This window comes from Chiroxiphia lanceolata, chromosome 3 (genome assembly GCF_009829145.1).
Source record: "Chiroxiphia lanceolata isolate bChiLan1 chromosome 3, bChiLan1.pri, whole genome shotgun sequence".
NCBI lineage: Eukaryota > Metazoa > Chordata > Aves > Passeriformes > Pipridae > Chiroxiphia > Chiroxiphia lanceolata.
This window is the reverse complement of record NC_045639.1, coordinates 55,060,269-55,082,750: the sequence shown is the minus strand read 5'-3', so window position 1 is coordinate 55,082,750 and position 22,482 is coordinate 55,060,269. Positions and strand designations below refer to the sequence as shown.

Below are 22,482 nucleotides of genomic sequence, written 5' to 3'. Positions count from 1 at the left end.
CTGTTCTACTAGCCATGTAACTGAGTAATTAATTGCAAAAAAAAGTTGCATTCCCATTGCTTCTGGGAACTATTTTATCTAACTGCATCACGTTTCCGATGAAAACACCTGCCTGTTGGACAAGTTTGGTCACATACTCATGCTAGGGAGAAGTCAAGGCAGCTACTGCTGTCATGTAGGAAATCTGGGACTCTAATCTCCTCTTCTGAAGAAACAGTCCATTCATCAGCCAGAGCTGTGCTTATCACTGTATACTTTTAAGCAAATGGTGCTGAGTGATAGAGGATAGGGTGTGGTTTACAATGGCTTGGTGAAGAGGAAGGAACTGGGTGCTTAGCTCATCCATCCATTGTTAGAGAAGTACGTTTTCTGCATTTGTAAGAATTAAAGTGTCTCATAAAAAGACTGAAGAAAGTTATGGAGAAGAGCGAATCCTTTCTGGTGACAATATGTCATGAAAATCGCACAGATTATTCTCCTGGCAGTGTTATTCTCCTGGCAGATCATTCCCATGACTTCCATGTGCAAATGAAGTTTACGGCAACTACTGAAGCTATTACTTTTGCTCTCAAACAGAATTATGGAAGAATTTTCTTCACAACACACACTGTTTTCTAGCCCTGAGCTTCTGGAGAAAGCTCATACAAAGACATAAAGCGTGTCACAGGACAGCTGCTGCCGGTGTCTCTCTACTGGGGGGTGAGACGGCCTGATATGAAATACAAACTCTGGAAGAACCGTGATCTGCTGGGAAGTCCTGACAGAGGCTGTGACTTGACCATGGACTCGCTGTATGACACAAGATGTGTGCTCAGGCATGACCCCGTGCAGCAAAATGCTAAGATTGGAACCTAGAGGATTACAATCAGCTATCACTCCCAAGGAATTCCTGTGGTAAAGGATATGCACGCCTAAGCTAGGCCAGTCCTGTGAGGCCACTATTTTTGCTGGATAAAGTGTGAACAATAGTGTCATGGTCCAGAGGAGATGATAAGAATCTGTGTATGCAGCAACAGATGGTACCAGCACTAAAAAACAATCTGACTAAATACACTGAGTAGTGCACTGTGTGTCAAAGTTTATATATAATATAAATTAACACATTATTAAGAAATGTTTCCCCATCCCTGCACTGTTCCTCCCTACTAAGCAAGTGCCTTAGTGCGTATTTCTGCCACCATCGCTAATCCAGTGCACAAACTCAAACCTCCCAGTGGCATGGTGTAAAGCGCAAATCCTTTTGTGTTATCTCGGAAGACAGTTCAGTAGCCAGGCTCTGTGAAAAGTTTATTAAGAGCTGTTAGACTGATAAGTCCAACATTCTGAAAATGGTAAAACTAGAAAGCAGAAAAGCAAAATTCTAGAAAACACAACATACAGGAACATTTTGGTACTCCAGGTTATGCTGTATTGCCTAATAATGTGATTTACATTCATACTTACAGATCAAAAGCACAATTAATTAATTAGATCAGTTGGCAAATTGACTGACTAAAATACATAAATACACATGAACTGCTAAAGACATATATGCACTTCATAGGATGTCAGTGGGTTTTTACCTGCAGGACTAGCCTGCTCTCATCATAGCAGGTCAGTTTTGTAGATAGTTGACCAACATAAGGACCAAACTGTGTTCTCTTCTGTATTACTTTCTTTGCAAATACACCAAGGACTGTGAACAAAGAGAGACCAATCTAATATTAATATAGACATCACAAACTATTTTCTATACATTTACAGCTGTGAAAATGGAGATAAACAAACAGTGCAGAATACATGGATTCTTCTTCTAGACAAGTAAGCCCTAATGTGAAGAATCTAAAAAGGATGTAAATAGGTACTGAAAATTTTTTTTTAAATGGGTACTGCATTGAATGCAAAAGTGCCTAAAGTCCATGAGAGGACATTAAACTGAGTATGTAACACAATTGTGTTGCTACTCTTCAATCTACGAACTGATGTTATCATAATGCTCTCCTTGTTGGCATAATCTGAGAGGTTGTTCTCTCCCGATATGAGTGGAGAGGATCTATAAAAACATTACATTATTCTGCAACACTCATATCAATGGAGTGGCAGAATAGACACCTTGTCTTTCTCTTTCTGAAATGCAATCTAGGCAGGACTACTTTTACACAGGTACCTGTGGAAAATTTGTGCACTAAGGACATCTTTTCCTTGCTCGAGTCTGGGCATTTGAATTGCCTTGCCTTCAGAAGGAAACAACAGTCTTTCCAAAGTATGAACTGAAGATACTGCAAAATGTAAATTACCCCACTGTGATCTTTTGCGTTCGCAGGGGGTGGATGAGTGATATCATTTACCATTTTGTTTCTGACTTTTTATTGAGTACTCTTTCCTGTTTTACATGCTTGGGGTTAAAAAAAAAAGTAATAGTGCGTGGCTGTTACTATTAGATACAAATTCAACATTAATTAAACTTGAATTGACTGAACAGAGCTAGCTGGTTGCTCACAGCTAAATGTCACGCCAGTTCTGGCTAATGCCCTGCCATCAGTCTGTGCTTCTAAGTTAGTAGAAATCAGTCATAAAAAACAGTAGCTGACTGTGAGCTTTAGCTGTGCCCAGCTGAAAATAAAGCAGTCTTCATACTGCTAATGCCCAATGATTATGCCTCATGAAAACAAGCCAGTGCTAGTACTTTTGCCTCCTCTTTCTCAAATGTGGGAAAGAGAGCTAAAATACTTACTCTGCTGGTTTCCAGCTCGCAGCTCCAACACTCGCAAAGTGAGGTAGTGAGGTAGGGTGAGACGGGCTCGGCTGGGAATAACCCTATCTTTAGCCCTGATGAGCGGTCCGTGGAGTTTGCATTCTCCTATAAGGCTTCTACCACAATCCTCACACCCTACAAATCCAGAAAAGGGAACCTGTTACTAAAAATGGCATACTACTTTCAAATTTAATCTCCTCTAATTTTGTCATCTTGAGAACACATCTGGAATTACTAATGCTTTTCTTCACACCAGTGTTCTACATAAGTTAGTGAAAAGATTATCTGCAAGAACTGAATAAGGAAGGTTTGAAATAACACCTCCAGTCTGTGCATTCTCTCGTGTGCAAATTGTTGGGTCCTGACCTCCAAAGATTTATACACGTGTTCAATTGGAGATGTCACAAACTGTGCCTCTGAAGACTGAGACGGCAGCAAAACTGGAGCTCATTAAGTGTTCACCTATAAATCAAGGTGCATATATGAAATGCACCAGAAATGAGAAGGACAAAGCTGTTAGTAACAACATGGCAAGGTTAGTCCCTTCCAACCTTACCCATTCTGCGATTACATAATCCTGTAATTTGCAGAGATCCAAGGAATTCAAGGAAGACTTTGTGTCTGCTGCACAGACCATTCTCAGTAGAAGACAAGACCCACAGTGTACCATGAAAAATAAGTATTGTGGGTCCTACAGTCACAACTCAGTTGACAATCGCGCAAGGGCAGCCTTCTTACAGGCCTCGCTGCCTATGGAAGTAAGGAAAAGGGGCATACCACATCTCCCAGTCGCTGGTTCCAATAATGACATCTGCAGGCTGAACACATGTACCATCCAGAGAAGTCATTAAAGAAAAATACATGTCTGCAAACTGACTTTCCCCCAGCACAGTGAGATATTTTTGGTTCAGTGCAGCTCAAACTGGTTGCCAGGGAAACTCATACTGAGCAGCGACACAACTGAGCAATGAGACTTTCCAGCAGAAGGTCATCTTGGCACTGCTGTCACACAGGGCGATGGGAAAAAGGGGACTTCTTGCACAAAACATTTTTATAGACAGCAGAAACCAGACCAGTAAGCCGACAGTGCTTTACAACTGAGTTAAAAGGAAAAGCTGGTATTGGTCATCCATGACTACCTCATTTTGTTTTCCTTATGAAAACTCTGCTGAGCAAGTCTATTCAGTAAGCAACAATACAGAGCAGAGGAGGGGAGCCAGCACAGTCAAGAGAGTCCAAGGGAGCCACAGGACACTGTAGCAGAGACTGGGGCAGAAGAGGTGAGGCTTCACCACAGACAGGGGCTTGTAACCAAGGAGAGGTCAAGAGAAGCATAGAAAGCTCAGGAGACTTTGCCTGGGGAAACATCAGAGATGTCTTTGAGAAAGGACACTAGCACCATAAATGCCATTACATATTAAGGGTACCTCAAAAAGGTTTTTGTTTGTAAACAGATGTAGGCACTTGACTAAATTACACACCTTGATAGTCTAGTCCAAAATCTCCCAAATAAGCTGGAAGTGTTCCTACCCAGTTCTTTGGGCTCTCCATCAATTTTAAATGAGAAGGTAGACTTGTGTGTCGGTCAGGCTGCAGGCACTACAATAGTCTGTATTTTTCAGTAATTTGGGGACCACGTAAGTTTTCTTTTGCCACGGTTCCCAGGCTGCATGCCTGCACTATGAGTAGCTGAAATACATTACTTTTTTTGCAAGTGCTACAGATAAAGAACATGCCCCTCTACAGCCCTCACTTAAAATGCACAAAAACCAACAATACAGTTGCAAAGCATATTTTTCTTGTTATACACTGGTTTGTGTACCTGAAAGTCCTTTACAGCTAGGCTGCAAGAAAAAAACAACTTCCTTGGTGATTTAACTTAATTGGCTTTTAAACAGATTCCAGAAGTCACCCTTCTGAGGACAACAAAATTCGGAGGGCTTCCTGAGCTTACCTAGAATAATAGTAACTTTGTCTCAAGTCAAACAGCTCCTGCTTGGAGAGTTATTGTATGCAAACTGCCAAAACACATTACCAAAAGCAAAATGGAGACAAAGAACTGCTGTTAGAGGAAGGATGTGTCTAATCGTAAAGTACACGACCTTATCAATCCATGCCATACCTCTGTGATTCATCACTACCAAGCTCCTGAGCAAACCTCTCAGCCTCCCCGGGGCAGTGCCCACCGCAGAGGCCCCAGGGTGGGCAGCTCACAGGTAGGCGGGAAAAGGAAAGCAGGGGAAAAGGGTATTCTTTGAATCGGCCTCCAAACTCAGCAGTAATGCATTAGCTAACCCCCTTAGTCCTCCAGATCCAAGACATAAGGTCTGAAATGATTCACACAGGTGGGTACTGGGGAGGCACTCCTCTAAAATCAGGGACTGCTTTGCATCAGAAGAGGTGTTGAGCATGCCACTGAGCTTAGCAGCCCCACAGATGGCTCCCCAGGTAGCACACCTAAGCAGCATGACAAAGTCCTGAATGAAATTAGCTGCAGAGCTGGAAGTGCTTTTAAGCACCTTGGGACCTGGCATAGCTGCACGACGCCTTGAAATATCCAGAGCTGCCCAAGGCTTGTTCTAAGATTTTCTATGTTTTGGTTTTTTTTTACATGGGACCTGAAAATAACTAGATTACTTAAGTTATTTAAGAGGCATACTGGTACTACATTCACTGCACAGTATTTCTGACTCCACACCAACATGTTAGTCTGACTCAGAATTGCCAGGTGTACCAGAACCACAGGACTGGAGCACCGCAAACAGAATAACTTCAGGGACTACCCTGGGGAACAGGGATCTTCGTAATTTCTATCCCCAAAACTAACAGTGGAAAACGGTCAAGTTCACAGTCTTCCTCAGAGATAACTACAGATCAAGTCATGATCCTTTGTATATCAGTGCTAAATTACTGATGCCATTGGTGAAGGAATGTATAAATAGCTGCAGCACAGCACTGGTTTGCAAAGCTTACACAGATTTTATACCCCTTTTTACCTTGGCTAATTAAGTAAACTGCATTTTTTCAACAACAGCCTCAGAACTCACTCTGTTTTGAAATATCGAGCATCCAGCCATGGAAACAACACACACTTTGTTGTATTAGCACTAGAAATGAAATACACTTGGTTAGAAAAATCATTTTCTGTGAAGAAGATTTCTTCTGCTTTTTGTTGGGCACTTTAGTACCTCAACGCTTTTGCAGTTTCCTTGCTCCCTTAAACTGTATTTACACAAACAAAATTAATGGGCTCGAGGTCATGTGCAAGCACGCAAGAAAAAGTAAAACTGCCACCATTCCTCTGCTTTGCTGTGATTTAGATGAGTAGGGAACAAAAAGAAATAAATGAGATTCACAGGAGTTACAAGCTGTTAAAAAACAGATCGTGTCATTTACTATACCTTTAGAACAACAGTGCTATATTGTCCCCTAGAGGGTATTTCTTCATTCTTTCTCTGCCTTTGCAGTGATTCCGAAAAACTTCCAAATCATGCTTTTTATCTATCTAGAGATACAACTACACAAGCTAACAAATCTTGTAGCTGTTAAGATTTTTACTTTGCTGAACTTCACTGCAGCAGGGGGGAGACAGGCATACAGAAGAGCCTGGCACGGGTGCAGGTGCAGACTCTGACCAGGTTGCAGGTGTGCAGCCACCACCTTAATCGCAAGGACAAGGTGCTCACCCCCCACAAACTGCCTCTGGAGGGGCTAACAGAAGGGCATATCTGTACACCCCAACCCTGGTATCCCCGTGCCTGAATCTGCTCCCACTTCTCCCAGCTATTGAGAGGCATGGTTGGCAGCAGCCACGGCTTTCCCCGGCTCTTTGGGTCATCAGAAAAGTGAGACCCACTGCCTGCAGGATGCACTCCAACCACATGAGCTGACCGAACGGTGGTAGCCATGTTCCCAAGGAGGTGAATGGGCTGTGAATGTGGCTCACCTGTACCGTCCTCACCATGCTGGTTCTTCCCCCCAGTCCAGGTCTAGGTGACAGTTCTCCTTTGCTTCAGACTATACAGCCTGGCAGCCTCAGTGACCAGCCTGCCTCGCCCTCCAGACGGCTCTGGGGCCAGCCACGCTGCACAGGGACAAGCTCCCGCAGCCAACAGTAGCCAAGCTGGCACAGTAGCTTGGGCAAGCTGGACTTGAGCACAGTCAACAAACTGGTTTCCAAAACAGCAGCACTGTGGAGTACTGTGCCACCCCCACAGGCACAAGCCCGGCCTCGGGGAGAGCTCATTAGCGTGGGCAAGGAGCCACAGGCTGCAGTTACACAGAGTCTGCTGCAGAGATAAGAGGAGCTATACATAACCATACTAGGAACTACAATCACTGTCATGATAGCTCAGACATGCCACCAGCTCCTTAACCAATCAGCAGCAGAACATCACTTTTTAAAAACAGTTTGCTAAAAATTAGATGCCTATCAGGACGTCCTTCCTGCGTTTTCTCCAACCTCTATTTTCAAGAGAGACTTTACAGTACCTGAACACTTCAGCGGCCCACAAGATGCCTGCAGTACAATTATGTTCCCTGTGAAGGCAGAGGTAAATCATTCCTTCTAGAACGTCCACTTTGAGCAAGAAACGATCGGCGTCTGAGCAGCACTTGACATTTGCTGTGCTGTTTTGCAGCATTAGAATTAGCTCCCATGAGCAGAGGGAGCAAAGATCAGTGTACACAACAGTCCAAATCCTAGACTAATTACAATCATAAGATTTGCATAGCAAACAACAGTAATTTATCCCAGAGTAAAACTGTACTGCTCCGTTAGCCTTGTTCAACTTTCACATAGAGGAACGCTGCAAAAATACCATCTGGATGTTTTCTGTTCAAGATGCTTTGCACATACCAGTCTTGGCTCTTCTTACTCAAAGGTGTGTGAGGTGGTGCATGAGGGTTTCCTGCCCTGTGGTTTGTTCTGCAGCACTCTGTGCTGGAAAAGCTTAAAAGCCTTGTTCTACAGTATAATTTATTTGGCAAAAAAGTCAAAGTACTCAATTAGCAAACAGTTAATCACAAGTTATTTTCCCGTTATTGTGGGTCACTGACACAATTCCCACTGTAAAGAAATGTTTAGGAAAGAAGCCTTATGTGTCCTAAGTTTGATGTGCAAAATGAAGCTCTTAATTAATAATTTATCCTATTTATATTAAAGTAAAATAGAACTTGCTATAATTACCATAATGCAGAATGTCATGCTAAATTTTCTACTGACTGATCTTCACTTTTTAACTATAATAACTGATCCCTAATCCAGCATTAAAATAGGTAAACATTTCTTCAATGTCTCCTTTTCACATCTATGTCATACATCAAAACCTTGCATTAACAGAGAGGTACGACTGCTCAGCTCTGCATGAAAAAAAAGAAAAAAAAGAAATCAAGAAACCACACTCCAGTCTGACTTTGCAATCACGATTGCTCACCCGAGCAAAGACTGAAAACTTGCACTTTTGTGCTTGACACAGTGTATTATTTGGGAAGCAGGTACTACATTTTCCATAACCCTGCACCCAAAACAACACCACCTGCAAAAAGAAGGGGGAGGAGAAAAAGAGATTTACTCTTACATGCTTAAGAGGGAAACTTTATAGATTTCAAGCAGTGAGTTCCCACGCCTTTGACACATGAAGACCATGAAGCCTCGCAGTCTGCCTGGTGGCACCAGCAGGGACACTGTGGATGTGCTGCTAGGGCAGTGTCAGCTCCTTACCAAGGCCTTGTGCTGGTCACTGCCATGCCCAGGCTTTCTGGTGAGTGGACAGGGGCTCCTGAGATGCAGATGGAGGGGGAGGAAGAGTCCTGCTCCTGCGCAGGAGTGAGCAGCACCCTGCACGTAAATGCCTACACCCATTGGGGCCCCCTCTCCCTGGGAAGGAGAACAGTAGGTGGTTTGCAAACATCCCAGAAATCATTCTTAACATTAAACATATTCATGGGAACATGACCTCATGCTCCTAAAATGTAAAACTTTAAAAATGAGTTACTATATTTGGAGACAGAAACAGAGAAAGAGAACAGCAAACATGCCTTACTGCCACCCCACCCCATACATTCAGTCAGGCTGGCAGGTCGAGCTAATTCCCTAAAACGGGGACCCAGCACTGCAGGTGAACCCAGCCCTCAGGCATCCTGACCCAGCCACTGATCTGCAGTGATGCTTTCCCTCATCTCACCTCCAACCTCCCCGTGTCTCTGTTTTTGTTCCCCAGAAGAACGAAGATTCAGAGGGAGGGCACATCCCTGGGTTTCCAGCAGTGGAAGATCATCTGTCAAGGCATCTGCTCCTTCCTCACAGCAGTACGATCTTGACAGCACAGCTGTTCTTATGGAAGAATGCCTCTAAGAAGGGAGGCTCAGCACTTATCTGACTATAAAGAAACCTTCTAACACAAAGCACAAATGCATTTTCCTGGCAAACACAAGTTCCAACATGTAAAGTCTTCAGAACTCCAAAACTATTTGTTATACAAACATATACAAGATAACAACAACTATGATTCATTACTAGTTCCTAACAGGGAGTAATCATGATGACAGTCAAGCACATCTGGGAACAGTTAAGTTTTTTGCCTGGTGGCCACGAAGTACTACAACAGGCATAGCCAGAAGGAATTTAACCAGTTTCCCACAAAAACTCAGTTTCACACCAATCCCAATGAGGCTACTGTGCTCCTTCTGTCTAGAAAATCTTAGCAAAACAGAGAAGCCTCAAGGATCAGAGCTGGACTGTGAAATTTAGCAGTTTCAGCAGGTTTCCGTGAAGCCTGTGCAGGAAAAGCATCTCTGTGCTCTGCTTTATCTTACAGACTTCCCAGCTAGGAGGGAAAAAAGTTACCTCCACTGTTTGAACACCTGAAAGGGCAGCAACTTACAAGTCTTTCCCATAAAATTAGAGAAAAAAAACCCTCAAGAAACCCACAACACAAAAAAAACCACCAACAAACGAAACAGTGGGGAAAGTATGTAGGTGTGTTTATCACGTTTAACTTCACTGCAGTTTGATCAACTGATTTATCAAAGTTCTTGGTAGGTTCATTCATCTAAAAATGACCTGAGGTCAAAAAATTCATTGATTGATTGAAAGCTAATTTAAAAAATAATCTTTTGCTCGTTATTCTTGGTATAAAACGTACGTGTCACATTTCCAGTACACCACATGGGGTTTGGCTGTTATCAGAACCCATATACATAACTACTAGTGAAATCACCTCCTGTAGTTTACATTTAATAGCTTCTAATCAGCACAAACAAAGAGACTTCTCTCATTGTTAAATGCTGAACACATTTCAAACAATTAAATTCAAAAATACAGTTGGATTTTTCAGGGGTTTTTTTTCCCTTCTCTCCCTCTCCCTCCACTGTTTGAAGTCATATAAAATTAGACCCAGAAACAGGAAAGGAAGTTAACAGCAAATTTGCAGACACAACTACAATATTTTTACGAGAAAGAGCCTCAGTCAGCATAGCGTGGTCCTACAAAATGCCCAGCAAGAGCCTCCTAAGAGCAAAGCCTTCCTGATGCACTCTGCTCATCTTCTCCAGCAGTCAGACCTGGTGCAAGGCTGTGGCTCCTTGGCTGCAACACCTTCGTCTTGCTTTAGGTCTTCCCTAGCACTGTTCAAACCATGCCACTTCTGTACTGCAGACAGCAAAACTAAAACCCCCTGTTCACAGAAACACAGCCAGCTATCAAGAGAGTCATATTCAAACTGCTTATAATCACCCTGGGGCTCGTGAGCCACACATTGGACTCCCTAATATACATCTCCCACAGCACAGGTTCGACCTACCACAGCTGAAGAGGCTTTCATTGGTGACAAGCAAAGAGGCCTTTTGGGGATATTTTTGACAGGCTGGTTGATTTATTTTAGTGTCAGACCTTTTAGTGGAGAATGTAAATGCTATCGCGGCAATTTAACACAGACACCAGAATTTTCCATCTTTTTACTAGCAGGAAAAAAACCCAGGCACATTATATCTTCCTAAATGTATGTATGTATAAATACACATGTACGCAGCCACACACACACACTGTATCAAGCGCATTAATACAGTTGACAGTTTTACTGATGGCAGGTCAACACCATGGTTTCAATTCTGATAAACGAAGTGCAGCAATTGTAATGACTAAAGCTTAGTATTAATTAGTTGAAATATTTCCAACCCTTGCAAGATTCCCTTAAAAGGGAACCTTAGACTGGGTCTCTCTCTCCATCACTGAACTTGGTTGTTACTGCTCACCAAGTCCAGATGCTGTGTGGAGGAGACTGGTGGAAGGCTTGGTGGCAAAAGCTACCTCTCCTTAGGAAAGCAGCCCAAATCGATTCTTGATTTTCCACAGATGACACAACTTTCAACACAGACTTGCAGGAACTTTCCCAGCAAAGATACTAGCAGCTGGGATATATTTCCAGCTGTTTACTAAAAGAAAGAACCAGGCAGGTAGACACGCTTTGGAGAAGGAAATATGAGTTTACTGTAGGATGCAACAAGGAAGCCTGGCATGACAGAGCAAAGAGATATTGTACTCATCCCATGGCTGGAGAACTTGAAGTCTTTAGAGGCAGTTATAACAACATGAAGCAAGCCACAGCTACTGGGAATAAAAGTGCAGTGCAAAAATGATGTGACCCACTTCTGTAGGTGCACGTCTGTGCACTTAGCTCTACTGATGTGCAAGTAGCCACATTATGAAAGAAGGAAGTCCATGGGGAGAAGTGTATACACGGAGACATAAGACTGGTTGGAGCTGTGACCCTGGGGTCTGTCCTGAAAGAATACTCCAATGCATATTAGATTCAGTGGAAACTATGCCTGAATAAAACTGGAAAATCAGTTAACTTCCTCAGTGAACCACCCAAACTTCCTACTGATATTCCAACTCATCCAAGAGAAATTTTTTTTTTTTACTAATGAACCCTAATGTATATATTTAAAATACTAAAATGAAGGAATCTTCTTTTAAAAGCATTGGCTTTTGTAAATGAAAGGTCATTAACAGCTTGGCAGAACAGCTTTAGCTCTTATTACGCATCCGCTTCATAACAGAGGATACTGTCAACAACTTCTGTTATTCCCTGCCTCATTTCCAACACAAAAAGCATGCTTGATTCCCAGTTCCTCTGGGAAAAAAAATGACCCTGTTCAATTATTCTCCTCTTTTAAGGTGTGATTTCTTAAAAAAAAAAAATAGGCATTGGGAAGCTCTGCTGCTGAAAAGACACAAAAATGTATTTCTGTGAAAAAAATACACATGCAAGTGTAGTATCTACATTTCCATTTACTTGCTTTCTTTTTCCTAAGATCTAACATTTATTTGTATTTTTTCTACACTAAAGAAATGGGAACCACAAAATGATTACCTAACGTCTTGACTGATACTGTACTAAAGAAATTAGGTCTACCTGAGCTTCTTTAACAGATTGACTAAGAAAGGATAACAAAATTGGCAGCAACAGAGTAGGTAGCAGTACAGTACATTTTCCTTACAATGACTATTCTCCTCAGGCATAAGGACAACCTTCACTCTGCTTTCTAAGAGTAATATAAAAATACAGAAATACAAAGAACATGATTATAGATTATTATAGAAAAACTACATGAGAGTTGCAAAAATTTATGGGTTTAGAAAAAATCACAGACTTTTTCCTACAGATGAAGCTTTCTAAACTCAGATTATAAATATCTCCATAAAGCCCTATTTATTCTACTGCTGACAGTCATCCCAGTTTGAGATCAAATAAAATTCAAACGCTTTTCCTATATTTCTGATTAATTTATAGTTTCTTTTAATTATTTCCAAAAGTCACACAGACAAAAGTAACAGTAGTCTCTATTGCTAGAATCTAAGAAGCAATCTTGCAATGCAAAACTGCAAGGAATTTTTTCCTGTTTTCATACCTTCCTAGCTCGAAGAACAAGACCAAAGGATGGTAAATGCATCACCTTGGGGGACATGCACCCTTCCTCAGATATGTATATGTGTAACTCCAGTCATTTAGTGTATATATTTAGTTTGAGCTGTGTATGATTACATATCCCACCCTGTACTTGGTATATTTTGCTCTGTTGGTTGGAAATCAAGTATTTTATACTTCTTCCACTTCAACATTGCCAATAGGTTACAACGATATTAATATTTTGTAAAGATCCTTCAAGTTAGAAGAGGCAAATGGAAAACTGTGATAACAGAACATCCTTATGCACCTCCCCACACATCTGGTTAACCACCTTCCAGTCCAGTAAATTAAACATAACACACTCTGCCTTGTCTTATCGCCCAAGTAACAGAGAACAAGTGCCACCTTCCGTGTCACATATGAATCATCTACTTTCTTTTCCATTATACCAACTAAAAAAGCCCCAATCAACTGAGCTTTCCACAACTGTAATTCTTTTCTATTTGCACCATTAAAAGTACCCAGAAACCCTCCCCAGTCAACATTTTCATAACATATCTAGATTACAGCATTAAAAGAACCTACAAACGTATCTCCTGTGCAATTTAAATGTTAACTTTAAATTAGCTTTAAATTTTAATGGCTTCCAATGCCTATCATGCATAAATACACTTAAGTGAGGTCTAAAAACAGTCTTGATCCATTTGGATAACAATAATGTCAACAGAGCCCACAAACATCGTATCTGCCTGCTTGAGTTCAGTGTTTTTACATGTTTGTCAAAATTGTAAATGCATTTGCTTTTTTTTTTGCCTTTCCCTCTAAAAATCTTAGAAACTTAATGGTAAAGCCACAAGCAAACATGTTGATGCTCTACAGTAAAACAATGTATTTTCATTTTAAGGATCACAAAGTAATCTAAAGAAAGCATGTTTGCATATGGAGCCCAAACTCTTCCAAGAAAAACAGGTAAGTTATCTGCTGGGAGAAGAGCAAAATGAGACAAAACCTAGTAAGATTACTAGCTCAAAATCACTCAAAGAAAAAATGCCAGACTGAGGAACACAAAATATTCTAACAGACCATGAAACTTCCCAAGTACTTCCCCTGAAATGAGGGGACTACTCAAGACTTTTCAAACTACTGCACACATGCACAGACACTTTAAATCAGGTTTGCAACATAAACACAGCAATTCCTACTGCCATGTAAGAACAAGGCAGCATGATGGCAATTATTCTGTTCAGAGCTTGCCCTTACACTTAAACTAACAAAGGAAGAAATAACATTACCTAATTTTTTTTCCTGCAATCATAAGTGGGCCACACCTGGAAGTTGTAGCTGCATGAGCCCAGAAATCTTTTTCTTCAGTCACCACAGAAACTAATATAGGAACTCTAGTGATTTGTTCTCTTGTTTTCAGTAAAAAATTTACATATGAATTACACACCAAATTCCTTCAGTCTAATAAACTGTTCTGAACTTGCGTGAAGAAAATACTGCTTCTTCGTTATCATCCTCCTCTTGCTACTCTTTGCTGTCTTTCCAAAAAAGTTGTACATCTAAAGCCAGCAGCAAGCATAGTGGTAAGTCTATCTCTTGCCTTGATTCCATGCATGGAAACAGAGGTTTGGAAATATATCCTTACATTTCAAAGGATTTTAGATTCCCAGATTTCCTGCCAGACAGGCCTGCTTATTAGTCCCTGCCTTGTGTATAAGTATTAACACAGCAATCAGTCAAGAAATCATCTAATGCCACTGGGCTGATTCTCAAAGGCATAAAAAGATTGCATATAATAGCCTACATAAATTACTGATGCTCAGGACCTGACTGGAAGACCGAAATACTGAATTATTTTCTATTATTTTTCATATTCACTAATTACCATTAGATAAAGAACAAACGAGCACATATAGAGGCTAGAAACAGCATATGAGTCTCTTAGGTGTTTCCCGTGACAGAATACAATTCAAATATTGTTTTTGCACTTAAGAACAGAAACGCAAACATTTCATAATTTCGCTGTGTATGGGAAATCAAAACAAACCTTACCTTATTTAAAATATCAATTTTAGTAAAAAGTCAGGCTATGCTAGTACAGGGTGGCAGGAACCATGCCATCTTCCTTCAGCAGATTTTTCCAAATGCCCCTCTGTTCAACTAAGTCTAACTCCACTCTGTTTTGTTTCCCCAGGAGGACCCATTCAGGACCATGTGCTCCTTTTCAGCTGTCAATAAACAGAAGCGGTGAATTCCCCAGTGCTTCACAAAGCTAGTTAGGCATAGCCATTCATTTCTTTGGGAAAACAGGGCATTGATTTCAGCAAATTCCCAGGGAGCAGCTACAACAAAGAGATCAAAGATCCACCTCCTTTCCTGCCTGGCTTTGGCCGGCTGGGCTGAGAGGAGCAGCAACAGGTTTCGGAAGAGCAGGCTCAAGCCCCACTGACCACTGCATGCTCCATTCACACCCGTCATCTTCCTACATTCCTGGAACAGCCCCCAGCGCTAACCGTGACAAACCCCTACATTCACACAGCATAATATACTGCACACTAGTTCATCCAAGGATAAAAAGAAAAACAAGCTCCAAGGGAAGTCTGCTGCTTCCCCAACCAGTCGAGCCTCAGTAGCTGCCAGATTTTCCATAAACTTTTTTTTTTCTTAGCTTCTCCATCTCAAACAGAGAAACACTTGCTACCTCAAATTTATTGTGGTGAAAGTTCACTGGAATGCTGGCTTTTTAGGTTTATTTCCATGAGCTTGAAGACTTAGCTGCCGGAGTTTGAGGTCTAGTTGCAGCAGTCCTTGTATTGTGTAGCCATGACATTTTCTTTGTGCAATTTGCCCCACACTGTAGTGTTTTTTTCCCTAGGAAACTAAGGGGGTTTGTTCTGGTTTGGTTAGATTTTTACTTTTTAAATTATACATCTTGTCTTCATTAATGTGACCTGGAACAAGATTTTTAATGCTAGAATTTGACCTTGTATTGAACCAAGCATTAGTAAAAGATGATGCTATGGACAAGTTTAAGGACTGGTGGTTAGGCTACATATCTACTACTAAACAGTAAGAGACAGAGACCGGTTCTTAGGTGCGGAGACCACTTGGCATCAGCTCCACATGTCTAAATGCTCCTCAACTCCTTATCTGTTCCCCAACAAACAGTTTGGTTATATCCAAACTCCTTACCTGGAACACAGTCTGGTAGATATTATCCCCAAAACACACCATAGTGTTGCTTGCTAGTATAGGGCAGTACTGAGCTCATGGGCTGGCTCTGAAATATTTATTCATATAAATACAGACATAAAGATCTAGAGTCACTTCACATCTGTACAGATCTGCTGTTTTATTCTTTAGCATTCTCTTGTGCACTGACATTTTACCAAGGCACTGCCTGGCTGTCACAAGTCCCACATGCCCATGTACTCCCACCAGCTGGAACTTGTAAAGATCCCTCAGCACTGGTACTCAGGCCATTCACACATGTCCAAGTGAGAAGACAAATGTCTATATCACTACCATGACTGAGTATCACAGGACTTGGCACAGCGCAAGCAGTACAATACTGAGAAGACCAGGGACAGGTGGTAGGGATGACTGACCATTGCACAGAAGATAGCTGAGGACACCAAGAAATACAGAACTGCAGAATTATCAAAGTTGCAAGAGACCTGTGAAGATCAACTAGACCAGCCTCTTGCTGAAAGCAGGCCCTTAAATAGCATTACCCAGGGCCTTGTCAAGCTGTATCTTGAATATGTCCAGTGAGGGACACTCCACCACTTCCCTGGGCAGCCTATTTGAGTGTTTAATCAATCCCACAGTAAAAATGCTCCATGCATCCACAAGCATCTCCCCTGAAGCAACTTGTGACCATCACCTCTTGTCCTGTCAGTGCAAACTTGGGGAAAGAGTGCTTCCAATTCCTTTTCCCTAACCACCATTTCGTACTGGAAGACTTGTACTACGACTAGATTCCCTTGAACCTTCTCTTCTTTGAGCTGAACACATCCAGCTCCTTCAACCTCTACTCAGGTGACAACTTCTCTAACCCGCTGATCATCAGGAGAAACATGAGAGAGGTACTGAGCTGAAAAAAGAAAAATGAAACTGATAGGGCATAAAATTGCTATAACAGACAAACCAGCTTAAACATGTTAGCACAGTTGAGGAGTCTTGACCCCAACTACTGTGCAGTCACCCTTCCCTCTCTCCATTCTTTAACTTTTCACTCCTGACAGCAGTTCTGCCTGTTGTATACAATACAGTCAGGCATATCACATGCCTTATTTTAGAGTTCTCCCTGTATCCAAATGGCATTTAAGCATGCCCCAAAATTGCCAGTTCGCACTTGAAGCTCAAAAAATGCACAAATAACTTAATCTTGAAGTACAGATATAACCCCCAGAGATAACTGCTGCCACTCAGCCACTGATGGGTTTATATTTCTTAACTGAATACAATTATTAATGAAAAAAATATTGTTTTCTTTGTTCCTCTGGGGAAGTATTAAGGAACAATAAAACGGGTTTCTGAAATTCCCCTCTTATACTGCACAGTGTGCAGCTGGGTAGCCCTTGGAAGCAATGATAAAAAATGGCAGCTGAGGCACTGGAGGGACTCCAAAAGAAAGCATGTAGATCAGATCAATAAGCATAGAAAATGTACTTAATGCTTCGGATAGCTTAAGCTGGAGTGAGAGAGTGTGAGTATCGGGGAAACGTGGGCAGCAGTCTTTTGTGGTAGTTACGACAGCATAGTATAAGGATATGTCATTTGTATATTCTTTTCTGTTAAAAAGAAGGATGGATAATAGTGATGAGGCATGAGATTTGGATACGACTGGGATAATGATGCATTGGAAACACAGGAGTTAAATTCACAAAACGATTTAAAAACCCCGAGCACATCACTCTGTAGTAATCTGGGATGGTATTTGTGCCAAAGATAGATAAAACATTTTAGACAGAATTGTAATTTTAAGTCTCAATGAACCAGTCTGTTCTTATACTTGGGCCAGATTTTTACAATTTTACTCATATTAAGTCATGCTTTACTCCAAGAATAATCCTGTTGATTATAATGGTAATATTGTTCGACAGATGTCTCAGAAGAAACACAAATGTAAAAGCAGACTTTATACTTCAGATAAAAGACATCAATCATGAGTACATCTGGGAATCTGATAAAAACATATGGTGCAAAAAAATCACTGTGGGATAATGGAAATGTACTTACAGAGCAGGTCTGTTGACATGTTTACAGATCAGGCAAAGGAAACCTACAAAAAATAAATGAAAAAAGAATTATCAGTTTTCTGACCTAGCACTATTCATATTTATATCTCATGCTAGTAATCATATGCATTGTCTTTTAGTTCTTTAGGAAATAAGGAGAATATATATACAGAAATCTAACAAGGAAGAATTTTATCTTGCAGAAAAAAAGAATAAATCCATCTAATTTTTTATTCCTTAATAACTGATTCCACTTCATTTCACAGACAATGTGAACTGACAATATTAATGTAATGCATTTTAACTAAGAGCAGTTCACTGTAACTCACATCTTCATTAACATCTATTATTAAAACAGGATTTTCAGGCATCATGTATTCTACCCCATTGCGTGCCATTCTGTGTTTAAGCCTGCTATTTCTGGTATTCATCCTAACAGTCCTGATCCTTGCAGAGTCAAAAAAAATATTAACCAAATATAGGACAAGACATTTAATTTGCTCTCTTGAAAGACTTCTGGAGACCTCTAATTTTCTGCTGAACTAATTTATCTTCTTTTCTTCCCATTCATCTGCTGGTTTTTGACTGAAATTTTACTATAAGCATACAGGAACAGAGTCTGAGTCTTCTGTAGCTGTCTGAGCAGTCTCCAGCATAGCGGGATCCCAATGAGTGAATAAGGCTACTTGGAGCAACAGAAATAATAATGCATGTAACAATAAGGGAACACACAAATAACAGTACAAATCACATCAATATATGCCATTTTATGTCATGTACAAAACTTGAAAGTTTCAGGCAGTGTTTGAAGTTGTGTGTATACGAATTAAGAGTGAATGAAAGAGGTTCAACTAGGTGGAGTACTGGGTCCTGCACTTGGGTCACAACCCCATGCAGTGCCACAGGTTTGGGGAAGAGTGGCTGGAATGTGGCCTGGTTGCTGGTTAACAGCCAGCTGAATATGCGCCTGCAGTGTGCCCAGGTGGCCAAGACCAATGGCATCCTGGCCTGTATCAGCAATAGCGTGGTTAGCAGAACTAGGGTAGTAACCGTCCTCCTGTACTCAGGACTGGTGAGGTCACACCTCAAATCTTGTGTTCAGCTTTGGACTCCTCACTGCAAGAAAGACATTGAGGTGCTGGAGAGCGTCCAGACAAGGGCAACGGAGCTGCTGAAGGGTCTGGAGCACAAGTCTTACAAGAAGTACCTGAGGGAGCTGGGGGTGTTTAGGCTGAAGAAAAGGAGGTTCAGGGTGACCTTATCGGTCTCTACAACTACCTGACAGTAGGCTGTAGAGAGGTGGGGGTCAGTAACAAGGGCAAGAGGAAATGGCTTCAAGTTGCACCAAGGGATGTTTAGATTGAATATTAGGAAAAATCTCTTCACCAAAAGGGTTGTCAAACATTGGGACAGGCTGCCCAGGGAAGTGGCTGAGTCCTCATCCCTGGAGGTATTTAAAAGACATGTAGACGTGGAGCTTAGGGATGTGGTTTAGTGGTGGACTTGACAGTGCTGGGTTTATGGTTGAACTCAATGGTCTGAAGAGTTTTTTCCTAAATGATTCTATGATTCTATGAAAACTTGACTCTGATGAAGACAACAGTATTTTGTTGCTGACTGAAATGCGTCAAAGAAAACACACTGTAAGATACTTACAAATTAATTGGAGCTGGTTGGGAGAGCTGAGGGAAGGGGAGTTTGGAAGAAGGCAATAAAGATGACAGGAAAAATGAATAGCAAGGAATAAAGAGAACTGAGAAGGAAACACACTCACAGAAAGTAAAGCAGTGGTAAGTAAGATGAACACAGAGGATGATGAGGCAAAGGGGAGTTAGTGGCCTGCTGATGAGAATTTGCCGAGGAGGAAGCTGTGACTGTCAGGTGCCAGGATGAGGAAGCTGAGATCCAGCTATCTGCTGAAATCTAGAAGCACATTTTCATGTTTGAAAAGACTAAGAGAACACTTCCAGTGATCCACTGCAAGCACCTAAGTTGCCATCTTAGCTTGAGAACATGCTGTGTGTGCCTGCAACCATACTGCTGTCATGCTGAGCGCTCTCCCTAGCATTTACTCAACAGTGATGTACATCCAACACTACTGGGCAACATAAGAAGATGCTGATTACATTAGCAAATTGACAATAAATAAATATACATATCCTCATTTAAGTGCTTGCAGACCTAATCCCAAGAACAAGACACATAAAGTTAGTAAATCAGACTCATCGTCTTACCATGTGTCTCATTGCAACATAGTCAAACCCCCAAGGAATCAAATTGTAAATCCTAGCATAAAATACAGTAGAGAAAATATATTTTATAGATGCTTTGGACTCTGGAATTTAGAAGATTTCTGATGTCAAAATATAAAGAACGCCTAGTCTTTCCTTCCCACATCCTTAAACTTATCTTTCAAGTGTATGCTGACTTCATCAAACAGAAGACAAGTACAAGCTTTGTATTTTAAAAGATTATTTCCAGTGGTGGGTGGTTAGGGGTAGTTGACAGGTATACTATAGACTTTACTGCAGAAAATTCCTATTTTCAACACAAACCAAAAAGATCCCTTCCACCTTTGGGCTGCACACATTCCCTAGTGGGATAAAACTAAGAGGGAGCAACTCATCAGAAAGTCTCGTCAGGGAAGACACTACAAGGAAAGATGCTTCAACTGCCCATGCACAAGCATCCTGTGTCTTTTAAGGTGCCCAAGGACATCTGAAACATCCACATGAGTCTGATAGCAATACTAATGATTGTAAAGGAAAAAGAGTCCCTCCTGGACCAGGAGCTAAAAGCCAGGCAAGGCTACACAGGGCATCTCAAAGACTATTAGACACTTACATTTCAGCAAATTAATCAAGTCCTGCAGTATTGAAGTCTATGTGTTTTTACAAGAAGCCAGGCAGAGAATGGGCAGATTGCTGGTAAATCACTTGTGTCTGAGATCAAGGGGACTGCAGATGAAGTATGAAGCACAAGTGCCAGCACATCAACTTCTCTTCTGTAACCTCTGTCCTCTACCAAAACAGCTGCCTCTGGTGAACATACAGCTTATAAACTAGCTTTGTCTCCGACTGGGACTGTGTGCAGCTGGGAGAAAGGAGTAGTAAAGGGGCCCACATGCTAAAAGGGCATCAACGAGTCTCCTTTTTTCAGGTGAAAACAGGCATGCTGAGTGCATGCTTCCTAAGCAGCAAGTGTCTTAGTCTGATTTCCATTATCCAGAAAACACTTCATTTCTGAAAAAGATCTACTCTGCAGTTTGATTCAATTCTGGCTGAGAGCAAGGTACTTGTCTGTGGTGTTAATTGCTAAAAATTCATGCCTTGCAGAGGGAACAGTGGACTCTAAGGGCATCCATATGTGACTGTATACATGCCAACCTTTGTCAACTCCAGAAACAGCAGGCTACATGTTGCCACTGTCAATGCAGTGCTGTCAACTAATAAAGACTTCATCCCCGCTGCAAGGAATTACTTGGCAAAAGGACTTCACTGTGCTGGCATTCAATCTGCAGGGCAATCACCTAGTAAACCACTGCAACACAACAAGCTCTTCCCTCCCACATGGTCTGAGTCAGTAGTATACCTTCATCCTCCCACATCTGATCTGCAGCAGTCTCCTGTCATGAGAAAGTCCAGCCTCAGTCTATGCCCTTCCCGTCCCCAACACATCTGCCATCCAACCATGTTGCAGTGACATGGTGGTCACCATGAACACCCCAATTAAGGTTTGATTGAATTATTCTGTGGTGTCACTTCTGTGGTAAATCACTGAAGTGTTTTTCTCTACAGGCCACCAAAGCCTGAGAAGCTTTCTTTTCCTGCCCCCATACAGTCATCTGACGAAGCACTACTAGCAGCAGCAACCCCACAGTGTCCAAGTCCAGCCCTTGGGAAAAGCACAGAGACTACAGACCAAAAGCGAGGACCTCTGTGAGGGCATCCCAGTCACTCCAATACAAGCCACTTGCAGAACAACAGAGCAGCAGCTGCACCAACACAAGGAACTGCTCTTCTTCCAGCAGCTCATCTGGACATTATCTGTGACAGGTTAAGGACAAGTACTGCAAGGAGTATTTGCAGAAGCAAGGGAATGTAAGCAGAACTACAAGGTCCTTCATAAGCTATGCCAGCTCTTCCCTGCAGTTATCCTCAAAATGGACCCAGAACTGCCTGTCCTCCTAGCTGCAGAAAACCACCACCATAATTCCTTCTCCTGCTTCAAGGGTACCCTTTGTGCAGTGTATTGACCCCTGACCAAGGGGTCTCCAACACATGCAAAATCATGGCAGCCACATATGCTGTGCCAACTAGGCACAGTGCCTGGTAGTTTCTGGCCACACCAGTCACTTGCCCATCTAAACTTAAGTGGTTGGTCAGCGACCATGCTGGCCTCAGTTTAACATTGGCCAGTGTTCTCTGTTTTCACTCCTTGTAAACCCCACTGACGTATGACATTGACCTTTAGACAAAGTGGGGTAGTTCACTGGCCAAATTTTCTGTGCTGCCTACACAGTCAAAAGAAGTTGTTTGTGGTTGCTCTTAAATATCATCACTTCTCATCAATGAATAGGCAGAAGAGAAGG

General features: G+C 41.7%; 1 protein-coding gene across 5 annotated transcripts in view; it reads right to left on the bottom strand.

Moving 5' to 3' along the window:
• Nucleotides 1–22,482, bottom strand: part of PLAGL1 (PLAG1 like zinc finger 1) — a 50,582-nt gene that overhangs the window by 12,476 nt on the left and 15,624 nt on the right. Inside the window, exons 2-4 of one of the 5 annotated variants that reach the window (XM_032682809.1) lie at nucleotides 17,893–17,935; nucleotides 2,714–2,869; nucleotides 1,563–1,675 (exon numbers count right to left, since the gene is read on the bottom strand). In XM_032682809.1, the coding sequence (XP_032538700.1) occupies nucleotides 1,563–1,675; nucleotides 2,714–2,869; nucleotides 17,893–17,911 (288 nt within the window). In that variant the 5' untranslated portion in view covers nucleotides 17,912–17,935. Of the gene's footprint in view, nucleotides 1–1,562; nucleotides 1,676–2,713; nucleotides 2,870–6,680; nucleotides 6,829–7,225; nucleotides 7,327–14,700; nucleotides 14,825–17,892; nucleotides 17,936–22,482 lie in introns of those variants that run through there. The other 4 variants (XM_032682811.1, XM_032682812.1, XM_032682810.1 and 1 more) reach the window with 4 other exon arrangements.